This window comes from Chenopodium album, chromosome 20 (genome assembly GCF_948465745.1).
Source record: "Chenopodium album chromosome 20, dcCheAlbu1.1, whole genome shotgun sequence".
NCBI lineage: Eukaryota > Viridiplantae > Streptophyta > Magnoliopsida > Caryophyllales > Amaranthaceae > Chenopodium > Chenopodium album.
Window position 1 is genome coordinate 5,653,776 of NC_137853.1, and position 17,155 is coordinate 5,670,930.

Consider the following 17,155-nt stretch of genomic DNA (forward strand, 5'->3'; position numbering starts at 1 on the left):
TTAATCTTTGCTTTAAAGCCAGCTCAGTAATTGGTACTTTTTATACGTTTAGTAATGACATTAAGGTTGACCAAAGTTAGTTGCAGATTGCAAATTTTCTATACACCTTTTGAGTGGAGTGGAAAATTATATATGTAGAACTCTAGATAGTGATTTTGTTTTCTAAATGGTTTGATGAAAATTTTCCATAGTTTTTGGTCAATTGGTAAACATATGCTTAGAATGGTCTGCTGGATTGTTCAAAAAAAAAAAAAGAATGGTCTGCTGGAGTTTTAAATAGCAGTGCATAACATGCACTGTTCATTAATAAGAAAACACACTTAGTACAATAAGTAAAGTCATCCATTCTTACATAGCTCACACTGAAGCATATCCACTAGGTAATGGTGATTCAGTTGTGCTAGTAGTTGGGCATTATTTATGGAAATTCTATATTTGTGAACATAATTATAATTTATCAGAAGCACCTAATCATCAGTCTCTGGTCTTGAGTTGGCTGGTGCTAATTGCTGACTTCTGCTTGTTTAGCACTTCTGTAATCAACACAAAAAAAAAAAAAAAAAAAAAAAGAAAGAGTAAGCATATCCTGTTATATTATAAAAAATTAAGGTTTACAAAATTGAATTGCATTTGAGACAAGTTAATGCGACACTTGCCTTCTCACAGCCTTCATTGTCACTCTCACTGTCACTGCTGTCATCACTGCACTTCTTCGACGATTTCTTCTTGATCTTCCTCTCACTCATATGATGCCCTGACTTGTAGACTTTGTATTCTTCTTTTTTCTCATTGCAGGTTGCATGGTGTGTAGAGTTGTGTTGGGTAGTGACAGGGGAGATGTAGTTCTGGTCGTTGTAGTCAGGAGTGACAGAGGCATATTGAACAGGCTGGACGTGGGTAGGTCGGTTCAGGGAGTTCTGGTCATTATAGTCATAAATGGCATAGCCTTGTTGGCCAGACTGCTGGTGGGTAGCGCCATGGTGGGTAGAGTTGTGGCCAGAGCTGTGGTTGACATAGCCGTGTTGGCCAGAGATATGGTTTGCATGACTGTGCTGGGCAGAGCCATGGCTGTGGTGGCCAGAGCCATAAGTTGCACAGCCTTGGTGTCCTGAGCCATGGGTGGCACAGCCTTGGTGTCCAGAGCCATGGGTGGCGTAGCCTTGGTGTCCAGAGCCATGGGTGGCGTAGCCTTGGTGGCCAGAGACCTGGCTAGCATGTCCGTGGTGGCATGAAGAGTGGCTGCCTCCCATGTTGTGTCCAACTTGGTTAGCTGCACATCCAGCATTGCCTCCAATGTTGTGGCTCTTAGCTTGGGGCACTGCACACCCTGTTGCTTTGTGCACCTCTTGCTTGTAATCAGATGAGTAGTAACCCTGTGTGCCATTGTTGCACTTCATCTTTTCAGCTTCGCTCCTGGACATCTGCATGCAAGCCATGATGGTGATGAATGTGCTGTGGGCACTTGATTTATTTTTAGTGTAAAGGAGGTTTTTATGCTGAGATTGATGATCAAACTGAGTAATCAAGTGGTCTTATATAGCAATCAGAAGAATGCTTCTCCCCACTTCTTCTTTTGGTGTCTGGATGCTTGGTGGTAAGATGCTCCCTTTTCCTCTTTTCTTTTTTCTTTTTTTTGGGGGGAGTTGAGTAAATGGAAAATGATTCTATTTTCCATTGGCATTCGAATTCAAACTATCCCATGCCATTTGTGACTTGCAAGTTGTTAAAACTGGTTCTATATGTCAAGCTCTAGATTCAAATAGCACGGCGTTGTATGCATTTTACATCACTAGAAAATTTTTCTGCAATATGGATTATTTGGCCTTAGCCACTCGAGATGATGTGTTTCTCCTTCATGTTATCAGGTTCTTGATTCAGCCTATGACTTGCAGATATTCTCCCTATCCTTTGTGCCTTTTGACAAAGGTAAGGCATTATATCTTCTCAGCAATGATAGTGCATAATAATTTTGAGAATCATCACTGCATAGTGCAATTTTTTAACTAGAATAAAGTGATTTATATTATATTATATTTGCAATGATAAACGTGCTTTCAAATTGCATTTTTTTTTTGTTATCTCAGTATCCTTTTCGAGAAGGGTCATATTCTAATTGTTCATGTCAGTGTATTATTATTGCTCTTTTATAAATCACACCCCACTTGTGACTTTTTGTTGTTGATGTTCGTAATTTCGTATGTACTCCGTTAGATGTTGGGTTTATTTTAATGTGAAGTTACAGATATTATATGCTCTATATTGATGGTTGATCTCTTGATGATGCCTGTGACAGGGAATACAAATCCATATCATGGGGATATTTTATCTTCAGCTCTTCACAGACTTATAGAGGGGCATATTGGAACTTTGTGTATCACAATTTTAAATTCGGAGTTTCTCAACATTGGATTGATCTGTGGATTTCAAAGTTTGAGACAATTAAGCTAATGGATTACAAAGTACTTCATTTACAAGTAATTGTTTAGTTGAGCACAAAAATTATGCCAAATCAAGAGGTTTAAAGCCTTTTAAATCATTTGGTTATCTGGATAATGCTTTCTTGACAGTGCTGAAACATGAGTCAAGGTTTGGCTGTCTTCACCTTGGGTGTGCACATGTTTTGTCAACCATACTGCAAATGAGAGCGCCAATGTCACGCCTCTTGAATCAGATGAGATGAACATGCTTGTCACGATCCAAGCATGGGTTCAATGGTACACAAGTTCATCGCTTACTCTGCAATGCTAACTAGAAGATATTAACTTCAAGAAAGGAACATACTGAACTTGTACGTGGTCGTTGCCTTTGCTCATCTTGTTCAGAAGTTTTAGAACCACAAACTTACTGTGTTGATTGTTTTTGTTTTCTTTGATAAGTTGAGATTTTGTTAGAGGGAAGATGATCCTAACTTTTTGAATATAGTTTATTTTCAAATAATAAAGAAACTAAATTGGAAGCAACGAATATTGACATTGTTCTATTGCTTGTAATCTGTGATCAATTATTATAAAACGGAGGGAATAAGAATGAAGAACTTCATACAATGAAACAAGCATACAACATTAACATTTTGCAAATAAAAATTGGAACTTGGAAGTCAGTGGAAATACTAAACAATTATAAATTAAAAAAAATAAATCGTACATAGTGGTAACAAAATATTACTCTGTAATAAAATTAAAAAAAAATATAAAAAAGAAAGCCCAAAAATTCTAAGCTCGTTTTCTATCCATATTCTTTACAAGGTGGCCCATTTGCAATCTCCAAAAAGCAAAATAAGCCAAGCCCAGCCCAATCAACACAAACGGCCACAACCAACTCTCTTCTTCCTCACTCTCTCTCTTCGACTTTATCTCCTCAATCCTAAACCATTCTCTCTCCTCCGAAATTCCCTTTATACCCTCCTGAACATACCCATATACCACATATACCCTTCCTCCGCCTCCAACTGTTACTGACGTGGCATACCCTTCTTCATCAAGGGCAATTTTGTCAATTACCACTCCCTGCGCCCAGCTGTCGTCACTCTTCAAGAACCACGCGCTGTGCATGGACACCACCACCACTACGCCGTCGTCTCTAATGGTTATTCCGTCGGCTAACGGTAGATTTTCCGGCAAGATAACGTTTCTGGTGGTGCCGTCAACGGTGTCGATTTTGAACATTTTTCCGGTGTTGGATTGGACGGCTAGGATGTATTCTTTCGTGTTGACGTAAACGACGCCGTTTATGCCGCAGTAGGAGTACGGTGAGGTGTGATCTACTGGATATTGTGAGAAGAGCTTTGATTTTGAGAGGATTGAAACGGTGCCGTTTTCGGTGATTTTCCAGATGAAGTTTTCGTCGGAGTTGGTGACGTAAGCGTTGCCGTAGGGGTCCAAAGCGACGCCGTTTGCGATGCCGGAGGAAGGGAGAGGAGAGAGAAAATGGAGGTCGAGGGAGGAGCGGTGGAGGTTGAAGGAGGCGAGGAAGGGTTGAGATTCGGAGTTGACAGCGGCGAGGAGACGGCGGCGGCGGTGGTCGACGGCGAGGCCGAGAATGGTGGAGTTTAGGGGGATTGGTGAGGATTTTAGGGTTAGGGTTTCGGTGACGCCGGCATCGGAGACGGAGATGAAGGTGGTGTCGCCGGTGCTGCGGAGGGAGGCGACGATGAAATGTTGGGAGACAGCATCGTAGGTTAGGCCTTCGGGGTAGAGGCCTGGTGATCGGAATTTAATTGTGTGGGGTTCTCGCGCTTCGGAGGCGACGAATGATGAGAGGAGGATGATGATGAGGAGAGGGAAGGAATTGGATGAAAGGTTTGACATTGTTGATCTGAGGTTTAAATTAATTTGTTGTGAAGAGGGTGATGAAAGAGTGGTGTTTTTATAGGTTAGGGATGTCACTATGTCAGATGTGTTTGGGTTTGATTGCAGAAGAAGAAGCCTCTTGCACAAGTAGTTGAGTTTTGTTGACTTTGATCTTCTGGGAAAAACATGTCAAGTAAGATTCTTAATTTTGGTATGATTTCATATACTTGGTGTCTTGGTCCAAAGATTGTTGCAAAATAATTAGGAAATTGTGTAAATTTGGAAATATTTATTTGGGTTAGGCTTTAGTATCATAATAATAATTAGGAAATTGTGTAAATTTGGAAATATTTGGGTTAGGCTTTAGTAAAATTTTATCCAATTGGTATGATCTATCTTTTGAAACCAGAAATTTGAAAAAAAATCTATGAAAATATCTGAAATTGTTGAATCTCTTATTCTCATAACATGAATAGGAGAAATTGTTAGCTAGTTTCGCGAATTTTATAGCTTGAAACTAAAACGTTAATGATTAGTCCTCATAGACTTCCTCGGGATGATAATTCTGTCATTAAATGTGTTGATTGTTGAAGTACATCATGCAACAGAAAAACAGTAACAATATATATAAATAGCTTAAGCATAATGATCATCAACCACATTTGATTTGGTCCAATAATCTGATAATGGTCTCATACATGTGTGTCATTGGTTTAATTAGTATATGTTTGCTTTGCTAATTAAGGGATTAGAGCTTCCACGATTCCACTGGTAGTTGTGATCTCTCTCACAAGCCTAGGTGAGAGGAGTCTAAACTGGCGATCTAGCGTTTACAGTAGCTAATAGAATTATTTTTCAAGTGCTAGGAGTGAAGGAAAAAAAAAAGTGTCTTGTGTAATTTGTGCAATACTACTGTTTATCCAAGTGATTAAGTAGTACTATCTTCTAAAAGCTAATAGAGATGGTTGGTAACAATCAAATTACTTCACTTTGTTTAAGCTCAATTGGTTTCTTAACATTTGAAGATGATTTGCGTTTGCTAAGACAGAAGAAAATTTATATGGCATGTACTCCGGAGCAATTATTGGTCCAACTAGGCATGAGTATATTGATTGAAGTACGGAACTTATCATAAGAGCAATTAGAACATAATAGTGAATAACTTGATGACACAGTACAATTGTAATACACCACTAGCAAACTGCACACCTCTGCTAAGTTGCCCATGGCTTGTTGGGTATTTATTCTAGATATTAAATAGTACATATTATTACCAGAATTCTGAATTCTGGATTACAAGATACTGATTCCAGAATCCGGATTCTGGAACACTGATTAACAGGGACATTCTTTGCCTCAGAAAAACTGCAAAACCACAATAAAAAGGACAAAGAAGAAATTATGTTAGGACAATGGACAATACACACATAAACAAGCTTAAAATAGTTATTAATAATTTAATATGGAGTATTATTATGATTAAGTGATATTTCAAAATATTTTCAGTATAAAATGTTACCCTCTTGCATGGGTCGCAGGGATTATTGCCAGAGTAATAGCTACTCTCGTGGCTCATGCCATAGTTGGAAGCTAACCCACCACCACCATGGTTGTAACCCTGCCCATAGTAACTCCCCATCCCATTGTTGTGTCCCAGCCCGTATCCTGTATTGGCATGGCCATAGCTGGAGTAACCAGCCATCTGGCTACTGCCCATTCCATTGTGGTGGCTGTTGTGGGCACTGTGCCCCATGTACCCCATGCTCCCCATGCCCCCCATTGAGCTATAAGAGTAGTTTTCATTCTCAGCCTCACTGTAGGAGCTCTGGTAGCGGTAGGCCATGGTGATTGGTTGCTAGTTGAGGCTTTGCAAATTGATGCTTGATTTGGCTTTACTCAATGCTGGAGCCTGGAAGCGACTGCGAATTGGTATGCTTATATAGAGGGAAAAAGTATAGTGAATAGCTTTTTTTCGCTTTGTTTACACCAATTCATTTGTGAATCTTATGCTCATAAAGAGTGAATCTCAAATAGTATTGCTCTTTTCCAACAAAGTTTTATCCCAAATATATAATATATGAATGTCCACGTTTTAGGATCTGTTCAATATATAATTACTGATTAATGGGGTGCTAGCATGATATATTGTCTGGTAGAGAGTAGTGACTAAGGTGTAGGGTTTATTAATTATATATATACACTACAATTAAAGTCATCTTTAGAACTTATTCTGGCCTAAGTTTCTCTTGTGCTACATTGTGTAGTTGTGCTTGCCTTGTATCTTTGAATCTTATGCTCACTGAGACTGAATTTTAAATCTGTGGCCTCTTTTAGAGGTTACTGGAATTATTATATCCGAATTATACCATATGTCAGCCCATATTACAGATTCTTTCCAGTTTTTATTATTGAATGACTTTAGTGGATGATTGCACATAATCTTGTTTGGTGATCATACCATTATAAATGGAGGGTCAAAATCAAGGTTAAATGTACCACTTAGTATTATTTTTTAGACTTTAGTCTGGCACAGGGACCAAAAGTTTCAGGTTAGTTATTTTAGGCCTTTCCTAGTTTACTTTTCAGTTTGGAGGAGGGTCTTCGATTTGGTAGTGACAATGGCGAGGTTGTGACTGTATGGGGAGATGGTTTTGTGGATTGCTAGTATGCAACTTCCATTCGATGCGCTAATAAAATATGAAATCGATGCCTGTCTGTCCTTTACAGTATCCTGCTACAGACTACTATCATCTTGGAAGGTCTAGTGGCCAAAGAAATGCAATTGTCATGACATCTTACACAACATATTACCTTGGCCAGATTGTAGGCTTGCATAATAGACTACTTGGTCAAATTCTCGCTAAACATTTCACTTTTAGTTGGACTGTTTAGAATTTCTGCCCCTTTGCATTGTTTAGTTTAGTTTGTAGGATCAAGTGGGCATCTGCAACTCTGCTTAATTAAGGACTAGCAGTCTAGCAATCACTCCCTAGATTTAGAACTGCGGAATAGCAGTGACAGGGCCTTCATCATATTACTCTTTTACTATGCCTCAAGGATATAACCAATCTGAAAAGATTACTAGAAAACTTGTTCTAGCAAATGAAAACAGGAAACCACAAATATTGTAAATTTTTTTAATGGAGGTATAACAATAGAAGTTGAGTTTAATAACGTTAGTTTTCTACACACGGGCTGTCTAATTGATGAAACAGCAAAGTGGCTGGGATTCTACTTGGAACTACGGTATTTTGTTTAAGACATGCTAAAGACTGAGTTTTGTATGGAGCTGTGACTTGTGGATCCTGCTTGCCTAGCTTGAGAAAATTAAACCTATCTCAAGTTTTATGTAGTACTATCCATATGGCCGACATGACTAATCATGTCGTGCATCCCGTTGATGGCTTATTAAGGTGCTTCATTGCATAAAAAATAATAATTGGAACAACTTTTTTGCTGGAGGAGGCAAATTTTGATCTGTTCTGCTCTACGGGAGTAGTAGGACATTTTTGCTTTTATTTTTAGGTGTTCATTATTTTTATAGTGAGGTTGTCTAGGCAACTATACAAATTTTTAATCTGTCTCTATATATTTGGAACACATTCTTGAGGTAATAAAATCCAATCCATTGGGTTTTTCAGGTCAACTCCTGTTTCTTCTGATATCTTTCTGTTTTTTCTTCCTTTTTATTTTTTAAACTTTTGCTAGTGAATTCTACCAGCACTCAGACAAAAGGCTGGCAGTAAGCATGCACCTAGAACTTTTTTACCATGTATGCTGAGTAGTATGTTTGTGATCATGATTTAGTTGCATATTCTATAGGGTGGCTTGATGTCAAATGAAGGTGATAATACAATGGTTTTGTCAATTTCATAATAATCTCAGGATCTATTTGATTGCCCTTATTAAACCCTGTGTCTTATCTAGCTTAGCAGGTCTGATGTTTGATTTTTCCTTTCATATATTCATAAGAAAATGAATTTCTAATTTTGCAAGTTGTAATCTCTGCTGTTGTAAATTATTTGGTGAATTAAGTTTTCTTCATTTTTTTACTTCTTAAATGAAGGGCCTGTTCACATTGACTGAGTTGAGCTGAGCTGAACTGAACTCAGCTGAACTGAATATTTTATAAGAGAAGGAAATTGGGAGCTGAACTGAGCTGAGCTGAGCTGAACTGAATTTCAACATAAGAGAATAGGCCCTAAGTAATGCTGGGAACTAGAGTGAAAACCATTTAAGGCCCTGTTTTTTTGAGTGAACTGAAGTGGACTAAGATATAGTATCATGCAAGGAAAGGAAATTGTAAGAGACTGATTTTCTGGCTTTATATTTCAGGTTTGACAATGCAAGTAAATATTGATGAAAATGGCGAAAGGTTTACAAATGATAGGTTAATAGCTTTAGCCTTTAGGGTATTACTCTCAAAATAATTCGAGTCTCTAACAACATAACTGTCTTTGGTTTTTCAATATAAATTTCTGCCTATCTTCCTTCTAGTACTCTCTACCTATTTATACTACTTAGCTTAGCAAGTAAAACTTTTGTCTTCATCCCTAATAGCCAACAACTACTGCAGCTTTGAGGTAGTGCTTCCCCTTGTGGTGGTGTGTTAGCCTACCCTTTTTTTTCTGCCTCTTGCTTCCAGTGTGAAGAAAAGGTGGTGTGTCGCTGTGTTAGCCTGATTCGTTACAGAAAATTTATGCATAGCATTTCTTTTAGGTAACACAACCGCTAAATTGTTAACCTATAGATTGATTGCTTTCAGCTGTATGTTGATCAATCTGTAAATCATTTGAGTTACAGTCCGACGAGTCTTTGTCCTTGATTGTTTAGCTTAATTTAATTGAAAGAACTGAAGGTGATCAAGAATGTTGTATTCTATGACCTATGAGTCTTTATTTTACTGGTAGTTTCGTATCTCTGTCTTCTTGTTGCTTAATGGGATATTCTGTAAAGAGTGAGATTAAGTCATAAGTGGTTTTTGACAATCATTGTGTAGTAATTCTGCATGTGAAGCTACAGTAGATCCTTAAGTCATGAGTCAACACACAATCCCTTTATAAAAAGAAAAACGCCATATTGATTCATTGGAACAATTGATTACATTACAAATCATATTACTAATACATTGTAGCAGAGGAAGCATCCTGCCAATTTTAGTAGCAAATAAAACATATATAATGTCTTAGGGGCAATTTATTGTACTGATCCCCATACTTGATGTCTTGATTAGATCTTGCAGGCAGGAGCTGATTTGGTGCATTAATCTAGTACATCTGCAAATATGAAAAAATTAATATACGGAAATTGGGAGACATAATAATTATGAGAAAACAAATTTGAAGCCATTTAAATACTACGCAAGTAATGTTTAAAATTCATACCCTTCTGCATGGGTCGAATTCATTTTCATAAACAATCCGCTCTTCCTTCCTCTCAATAACCTCAGCTCCTCCATGGTGGTGGTGGTGGCCATAGCTAGGGATGGTGCTGGACTCATATACAACATCAGTTACCACATTGTGGGGGTTGTGGTGGTGGTTGTGATGGTGGCCTATTGGGTAGGCAGGCCTTCCATATCCACCCTCAACCCTGTTGAATTCAGAGTAAGAGTCACATGGGGTGTCACGGATGACCTCCCTCTCGTAGTAGTTGTTTCCGTAGTATGCCATTGATAATTTTCTTAGTAGTATTTCTGGTACTTGTTTTTTGTTGCTTGGTGAGATTACAAGGAGCAAGATGATGTGCTTATATAGAGGTAAGAATGGGAATATTGTGGGGTTCTTTGCTGCTTTTATGCCTTGTTTGAATGCTTTCATTCTTTATTTATGGTGAAGATATATCAGAATAGTGCTAGATGCCTATTATCTTCATGCAGATGACTATGGCATCATTTAGATCATGTTGCCAAGATGTCTTGCAGTTGTAAAATAGGGAATAATTGACCATTTGCTTGCTTTATATCTTGCTTTAATCCTACTTTCTATTCCTGAAGTAGGCAAATACTGACTTATTCCATTTGCTTGGTGTAGGACATTTTGAATTGTTATTGCCTTCACACTGATAAATGATGATATGACATCTTGAAGTTAAGTTGCAGAGGGCCAGGACTCCCACTTGAAATCTGTCGCTATTCAGAACCAATTCTTTACTGTTGAGGTAATTAATGAACTTCCAGTCACCCTTCTGATTAAATAGGTCAATAAATGATTTCATGTGTTCCTTTGTTATATCCTTAATGATGATTAACCAAGTGCTGCTGCAAAATGCTGCCCTACTTAGCACTATGGGTCCAGAATAATGATCCAAAATGTTTTAATTCACCAATCATGTGAGTATGTGACACAAGATTTCGACTAGTTCATAAGACATAGTAATACTAATAAAACTTCAATTTTTTTTTTTTTTTTGAAATGTCTTTTGCTCAGTGTGGCCATACATGTCTTCTCTTGGGGATCGTCTATGCAAAAATTCAACTTACTAGCCTACTTTGTTGACAAAATTCTTCACTGTCTTAATGGACTGGTAAATCAATTTTACAGCATCACATTGACGAAGTGATCCAAGTTGAACCATTGTATTGAAATATACTCCATTCAGATTATCTAGGTGCTTTGTAAAAGAGTTGTGAAAGCTGCACCCACTATCTCAGCTGCAAAGAATCAAGAACATTATAGCTTGCATGATTCTCTACAACTCTCTAGTACTTCGAATCTATCAGGTAAGTATGCAGTTTTCAATATCAATCTTTTCACTCATTGTTGCATGTAATTTTAATTGTAATCAAATACAATATTCCTACCACTCCTTTCAGAATATTATCTCTTTGGGCTTTGGAAGAGGGGTATAATTCTATAAATCTAGACCAATCTATATCCATAGATGATGCATGTATTTTTGTGTTATCCATGTCACTGCAAGTTGAGGAATATGGGTTGTTACATCTAATTAAGTAATAAGTATGCTAATTAATGAGGAAACATTCTGATCCTCTCATTATTAGGGCATATATCAGGAAATTTACGCAGAAGAACGCGTATAATTACTACATTTGTTCTTGGCTTTGTGACCAGTCTAGCTGCAAATTTGTGATCTGCATTTATCAATTGTCCCTTCATGTTTTGATTAGATAAATAGAATCTTAGCTTTGCAAACCAGTTGGCATAATTGCTGTCTTTTCTATATATATATTTTTTCACTCATAAAATCCTCGCAAATAGTACCTGTACCAGAACTTCAGAAATAATACCAAAAGCCAAAATCAAACTTAGGTAGGCCTTGTTCTCTTCACCTGATCATCACTGAACTTAAATTTCTTTTGCTGAAGCTAAATTTATTGAAATTAAATCATTTTTGCTAAACATTAATTATTTTTATACTGAAATTTAAATTATATTACTCAATATTATTTGAATACCATGGGAGAACAGAAAGACCACAATGATTGTCCACCTTATCATGCATGTTGTTTATGGAAGTCAATCTAACTAAAATAATAAAAGAAAGAGCAGAAAAAAAAAGTACAAATTTGCAAGTTCAATATGTTTAAGTTGATGAGGTTAGAACGAGACGATTAATGGGGAAAGCAAATGATAGGGAGAGACCGAGAGAGTGAACAGAGTGGAATACTCACCCGATCAAACCTACCTACTTCAAACTACTTGAGGCTACAATTGTCTGCTTGTATCAAAAATTTGATTATAACCTGATAACTTGTTCATTTACTGATCATCATCTCACCTTCTGCACTCAAGATGCTTCCTTTTATAGCTGTTCGCTTGTTCTTCACTTACAAGTTTCGAATTAGTCTCTCCATTTGACAAATTAAGGTTTTAGTTTATTGATTTTGATCGCATTTTTTTTTACTAATATGTACAACAAAAAAATATTATCATATGGTCATATGGAATATTGTTAGATTTTTAAGTGCTTGTTTTCAAAAATATCAAATTTTTACTTTTATTTGTACATAATTAAAGATATTTATGGGTAAACACACTGAAAGAAAAGTTCTTAGAACATGCTTGATTAATAAGATCACTTCTTCCCTAGACAGTACTCCTTTCTGCTTCCTAGACCTTTTTCTTCTCAGGAATGTCTGACAATTGATTTTTGTATTGATAAGTGATAACACTGCTTATCTAGGGATAACATTGTGTACATCTTATCCTCTCTAGTCTTCATGTCCCCATTACTGACAGGAAATATGCTAATAATTGCTGTAGAGTTCGAGAACTGATATCTATAACTCTGAGCTTCATGGGTGCAGAAGTTTAGGATTTTTTTTTTTTTTTTTTTTTTTGGGTAGGCATAGTAATCATAAGATTAGTCCAACGTGATTTATCTTTATATGTTGTTTTTTTGTACGTAAAGCTCTTATATTGAAAACTTAATAAACACTGGACAAAAACTAATCCATTTATATAGGTAAACTATTATATTAAAACTTCATTAAAAGTAGAGTACATCATCAAACAACATAATGTAAAGTTACAGCACAATACCAAACCCTAGAGACTAGCCCATGCCAAGAGGCTAAGGGGTCATTGTTATTTTACTAATAGTTGCTGTCACTTTCCCAGAATCATGTAGGCAGCCGGTATTACTTAGTACATCTGCAGATCACAAAAGAGCCATATGAATAGAGCAAGTAAGGCGACAATATAATCATACAGAAAAGAGGAAAAATGTAAACTAAAGCTAATATAGGAATCTTTAGATATCATTATGAGCTTTGAGTCAAATATCTTGAAAATCAAAAACCATATTTTATGAAATATTCCATGGTTCCTTTAGTTTCCCTGTTCAATTTTTTTACACATTCTTAATCGAAGTGTTTGTATTTTAGACCAGTGCTTGAGACTTGTAAAAAGTAGTTGAAACCAAAGAATTGAACACCTATAAGTAAACCTGAATTAAATTAGTAGAAGCTAAGAAACACATACCCTCCTGTATGGATCATAGGTACTGTCAACAATACGCTCTTCTCTCCTCTCAACGTATTCAGTTGGACCATGGTGGTGGTAGTTGTTGTGGTTGTGTTTGTGGCCCCCAGACATGACATCGCTCACAATTTCCTTTACAACTCCGGCCACCCCATTGTGGTGGTGGTTTTGGTTGTAGCTGTGGTGGGGTACACGGTTTCCATATTCATCAATCCTATACTCAGCTGAGTAGCTGCCATATGGACCCTCACGAATGACCTCTCTGTCAGCCTCGTAGTAGTTGCTTTCATAGGGACGGTTAAGGTATGACATTGTCGTTGGTTTGCTTAGGGGGCTTTGGGATTAGTGCAATGATATTTTTGTTCTATGTTTCAGTGAGATGAAAATAAAGCACTGCTATGGAGGTCCTTATATAGTGGTGAATATGGGAATATCTTTAAGTACATTTTCTCGTTTTCATGCATGAATCGAATTTTTTTTTTCTCCTCTCTTGGTAAAGGACTTCTTGGATTAATCTTAGATGCTATTAATGTTCATCTAGATGAATGTGGCATCTATGAAGTCGAGTTGTAGGGATGAGGTCTTGCAGTTGTAAAAAAATAAGTGAATAATTGTGTCCATTTGCAGTTTAATGTCTTCTTCGAATCCAACTTTCCTTTCCTGAAGCAAATTCTTTTTTACTACAATATCTTGGTGATGTGAAATTTGATTTGCTCCTTTGGCACCTAATATTTTCATGCTGAGAATTATGGAATCTTTGAGGTGAATTGAAGTTACAGATGCTGATGACTCCCACTTCTGAGCTGTCAAATTTTTAATGTTTAGAACCTATTCTTGACCCTTGATTTGATGAAAGAAGCTTCAAGGTCACCCTTGTAGATCAGTCAAGTGGATGATTAATTTTCTTATTTCTTATAATCCATGTCTTTCTTTCTTAGTATATTTTTCACACTGTTTTTTTTTTTTTAGCCCAAATGTTATTGCAGACAGCCTTTTTCTGTCCAGCATACTATTACAGCCTTTTCTGTCCAGCATGCTAATTCAAATTTTAATTCATTAAACATGTGAACTAACATATCAAATTGTGAAATAACTGAAAAATCTCCAAGACAAATAGAAAGATTTTAGGAACATTGAGTGAGTAACATGGACTTGATTTTTTTGGTTATATATCGTTGTTGGCTCTATTTGCCAATCAGCAAAGAAAGTCATTTTTATTAAGCTGTTACTTACCGGCTTAATTTGGCAAACTAAAATATTACTGTTTTGGTTAATTGGTAAATAAAATTCTAATGTATTGATGATTGGTTGTGTTGAATAGCTATTAATGCAGATTCCATTTTGATAGTCTTAAATCAGGCTTCATAAAGAAGTGTGAAAGAAGCACCCTAATCTTAGCTTCAACGAATCAGAACTTTTTAGCAATCAAGATTCCTCACAACTCTCTTGGATTTTCCTGGTAAGTGTTCACTATTTCATTTCAACCTTTTCAAATCTGTAATACTAATCATGATCAAAGACATCACTTGGAAAAAGGGGGTACAGTGCTATAACATTGATCAACATATGATTTTACCGTCTATATTTCATTCTCATGTCTTTATCCATGGATGATGCTTATGTTCTGTTATTTCATGTCTTTGGAATTAGCTGAGAAATATGGAATTTTAAAATTGAATTAATTGTCTGATAATAAATTTTAAAAATCCTAATGCTGTCATTAGTAGAAGATTAGAATATGGTTTCATAATTCATGCATGAGAGAAAGTGTTCCAACTTCTAAGTGTTTGGTCCCCTAAATCCTATCCACTGCAACTTTATTATTTGCTCGTAATAAATGTACTTATATTTTTGTGTGACTGTAATGGGATTGAGTCTTCATTTAGTAATGAAACTTTGTAGTTGGGGAATAAAGTCTGAAATTTGGTTGAAGCTATAGACTGGGATTCAATTTTGCACATTGCAATATTTGGACTTCAGTGTATATGTGATTTTTCTGCCTCTTTCATCTAAAAATTCTTTACTAGTTCGTGGTAGTCAATCAAAAGGGCTGTAATGGTTATACCCTGTTAAGCATATTTCTTCAGGAAGGGAAACTTTATCCAATTGATTGATTCATGAACAGATCAGGTTATGCTGTCTGAAAAGTTCTTGCTGTTCACAACTAGTGATGCATATTAGGTTTGGTCTAGAGGATTTGAGTCTGGTAGTCTTTTAGCTAAAATAGAAATGGATTAAAGATGAACCATCCAAAAATGTTAAGTAAATAAGGTTAGAACAAGAAGGTTTTTGCTAAAATAACAGTCTGCCTTTGATCATGCTGCCTTCTACTATTACTATAAAGGCTCAAATCAAGGATATTGATTAAAGACAACTAAAACGTTTGAAGTTATTTTGCCCATACTCCATGAGTTTATAAGCTATAAGTTCCAGAAGCTTATTCATGCACTATTCTTGTTGGTTGTCAGTTTAATCATATAAAGTCTAAGAGCCATCTTTCATGAGAAGTTTCTTCACTAAACACTATCCTCAGCCCAAAAGTCAGCACGGAAGAAGAGTTAACATTTATCTATTAAGATGGGCTGCTGCTTTCAAGTTTTACAATCATCCTACTCTCATCCCTTCATAGTAGGCGGATTTTGCATTTTTGCCTATGCTAGTTTAGGGGGGTGAAGGTGGTAAACCTACTTAATTTTTTTGTTCTTTATATCTATCTTTGATAGTAGACAACCCATTGCACTCTTTTTTTGAATTTATTAAGATTGAACGGAGATAGATCCGCATCAACCAGTATTAGAAACTGGTTTCATGTGAAATAAAATAATGCATATCCTTGGGGGTAATCGATCATTTATTCTGTCCTGTGGTGCAAATTATGAGCAAAATTATTTTTGGATTTATGAACAAATACTGGGGGGCATTTAGTTTGCAGGATGCTGATGATAGACATCTTGTTCCATCCTTTAAACATGCTTATTACCAGTCTGAAACCTCCTCACAAGTTTCGTACAATTTGATAATGATCTTGTAACTGCCACTTGAATGTGTTTGTTGCATTTGTGCTGTTCTTACACTTGGAATTTGGGATCTGTCATCTGTGTAGTCTAATCCATATCTCCATAATTGCAGAATACATGAAAATTATTTTCTTGATTTATGCAAAATTGCAAAGTGCGTTATAGATTTATTTCTATATCATATAATTGCTGGTTTATGCCAAGTGTGTTTGGCACTATGGCATAGAAATTGAAATTATTATTTCTAATAACTAATTTTTCATAATTTGCAGTTAAAAAATGGGAAGCGAAGAAAATTTGACAGGCAAATTTGTTCTATCCTCTGTCAGCCAGCTTAAACATCATATTTCCGGCCTGAAAATGTCAAAAAAAGCTCTGTTCAGAAATTTAATGATCTTGTGAGACTGTGAGTACCTTCTGAATGAATATGCTACCTTGCATTTGTACTAATCAAACATATTGGTCATTGTAGCCTTATCCTTTATTTGAGCATCAAGTATTATATGTGAAATTAGGTTGTCAATTAATTAGGCTTCTTACCTGTTGTTCTACTGACTAGTGAGTAGTGACTGATTGACTGCTTGTTATTACTTTGTAGAAACATCTGATTATTGGTCAATAGTTCCCTCTTAATACCAAAGATTTCTTAAAATTCATTTGTTTCAGATCTCTCGAAATATTAAACTGTCAAAATTATATTCGGGATAAGGTTGAGTACATCTTGTCCTTTTTGGACTCGGCCATAGAGAAGAGAATTGTTAGTTCATGCTGTTATAGTATTATGGCATGGGTTTTCTTTCTGAAGCAAGCTTTTAAATGTCCAGTTATGTAGATAACTGTTTTGCATGAATCAAGATCAGGCTAGTATTGATTTAGTGCAGTCTCATATCAATTGACAGGAAAT

The 17,155-nt window shown here is 36.2% G+C and overlaps 4 protein-coding genes and 2 long non-coding RNA genes across 6 annotated transcripts; 1 reads left to right on the plus strand and 5 right to left on the minus strand.

The window, feature by feature from the left end:
• Positions 1 to 265: 265 nt before the first annotated feature.
• LOC145599294 (uncharacterized) lies at positions 266 to 1,517 on the minus strand. The gene is made up of 2 exons (XM_081655691.1): positions 657 to 1,517; positions 266 to 533 (listed from the first exon to the last, which is right to left on the minus strand). Exons 1-2 carry the CDS (start codon positions 1,434 to 1,436, stop codon positions 525 to 527), a joined length of 789 nt encoding a protein of 262 aa, XP_081511817.1. The 5' UTR covers positions 1,437 to 1,517; the 3' UTR covers positions 266 to 524.
• Positions 1,518 to 3,101: 1,584 nt separating this feature from the next.
• On the minus strand, positions 3,102 to 4,521 carry LOC145598821 (uncharacterized). Its single transcript, XM_081655208.1, has one exon. It carries the CDS (start codon positions 4,305 to 4,307, stop codon positions 3,213 to 3,215), a length of 1,095 nt encoding a protein of 364 aa, XP_081511334.1. The 5' UTR covers positions 4,308 to 4,521; the 3' UTR covers positions 3,102 to 3,212.
• Positions 4,522 to 5,397: 876 nt separating this feature from the next.
• On the minus strand, positions 5,398 to 6,323 carry LOC145599244 (uncharacterized). Its single transcript, XM_081655645.1, has 2 exons — positions 5,809 to 6,323; positions 5,398 to 5,654 (listed from the first exon to the last, which is right to left on the minus strand). Exons 1-2 carry the CDS (start codon positions 6,130 to 6,132, stop codon positions 5,646 to 5,648), a joined length of 333 nt encoding a protein of 110 aa, XP_081511771.1. The 5' UTR covers positions 6,133 to 6,323; the 3' UTR covers positions 5,398 to 5,645.
• A 3,022-nt stretch (positions 6,324 to 9,345) lies between these two features.
• Positions 9,346 to 10,029, minus strand: LOC145598060 (uncharacterized). The gene is made up of 2 exons (XR_014103475.1): positions 9,674 to 10,029; positions 9,346 to 9,565 (listed from the first exon to the last, which is right to left on the minus strand). It is a non-coding gene; the product is annotated as an uncharacterized LOC145598060 (long non-coding RNA).
• Positions 10,030 to 10,861: 832 nt separating this feature from the next.
• On the plus strand, positions 10,862 to 17,031 carry LOC145597818 (uncharacterized). Its single transcript, XR_014103428.1, has 3 exons — positions 10,862 to 11,010; positions 14,556 to 14,693; positions 16,524 to 17,031. It is a non-coding gene; the product is annotated as an uncharacterized LOC145597818 (long non-coding RNA).
• On the minus strand, positions 12,690 to 13,627 carry LOC145598504 (uncharacterized). Its single transcript, XM_081654867.1, has 2 exons — positions 13,235 to 13,627; positions 12,690 to 12,904 (listed from the first exon to the last, which is right to left on the minus strand). The coding sequence occupies exons 1-2, from the start codon at positions 13,544 to 13,546 to the stop codon at positions 12,896 to 12,898; spliced, it is 321 nt and encodes a 106-aa protein (XP_081510993.1). The 5' UTR covers positions 13,547 to 13,627; the 3' UTR covers positions 12,690 to 12,895.
• Positions 17,032 to 17,155: the final 124 nt, after the last annotated feature.

Coding starts and splice junctions, on each gene's coding strand:
- LOC145599294 (XM_081655691.1), bottom strand. CDS start 1,436: ATGGCTTGCATGCAGATGTCCAGGAGCGAAGCTGAAAAGATGAAGTGC.
- LOC145598821 (XM_081655208.1), bottom strand. CDS start 4,307: ATGTCAAACCTTTCATCCAATTCCTTCCCTCTCCTCATCATCATCCTC.
- LOC145599244 (XM_081655645.1), bottom strand. CDS start 6,132: ATGGCCTACCGCTACCAGAGCTCCTACAGTGAGGCTGAGAATGAAAAC.
- LOC145598504 (XM_081654867.1), bottom strand. CDS start 13,546: ATGTCATACCTTAACCGTCCCTATGAAAGCAACTACTACGAGGCTGAC.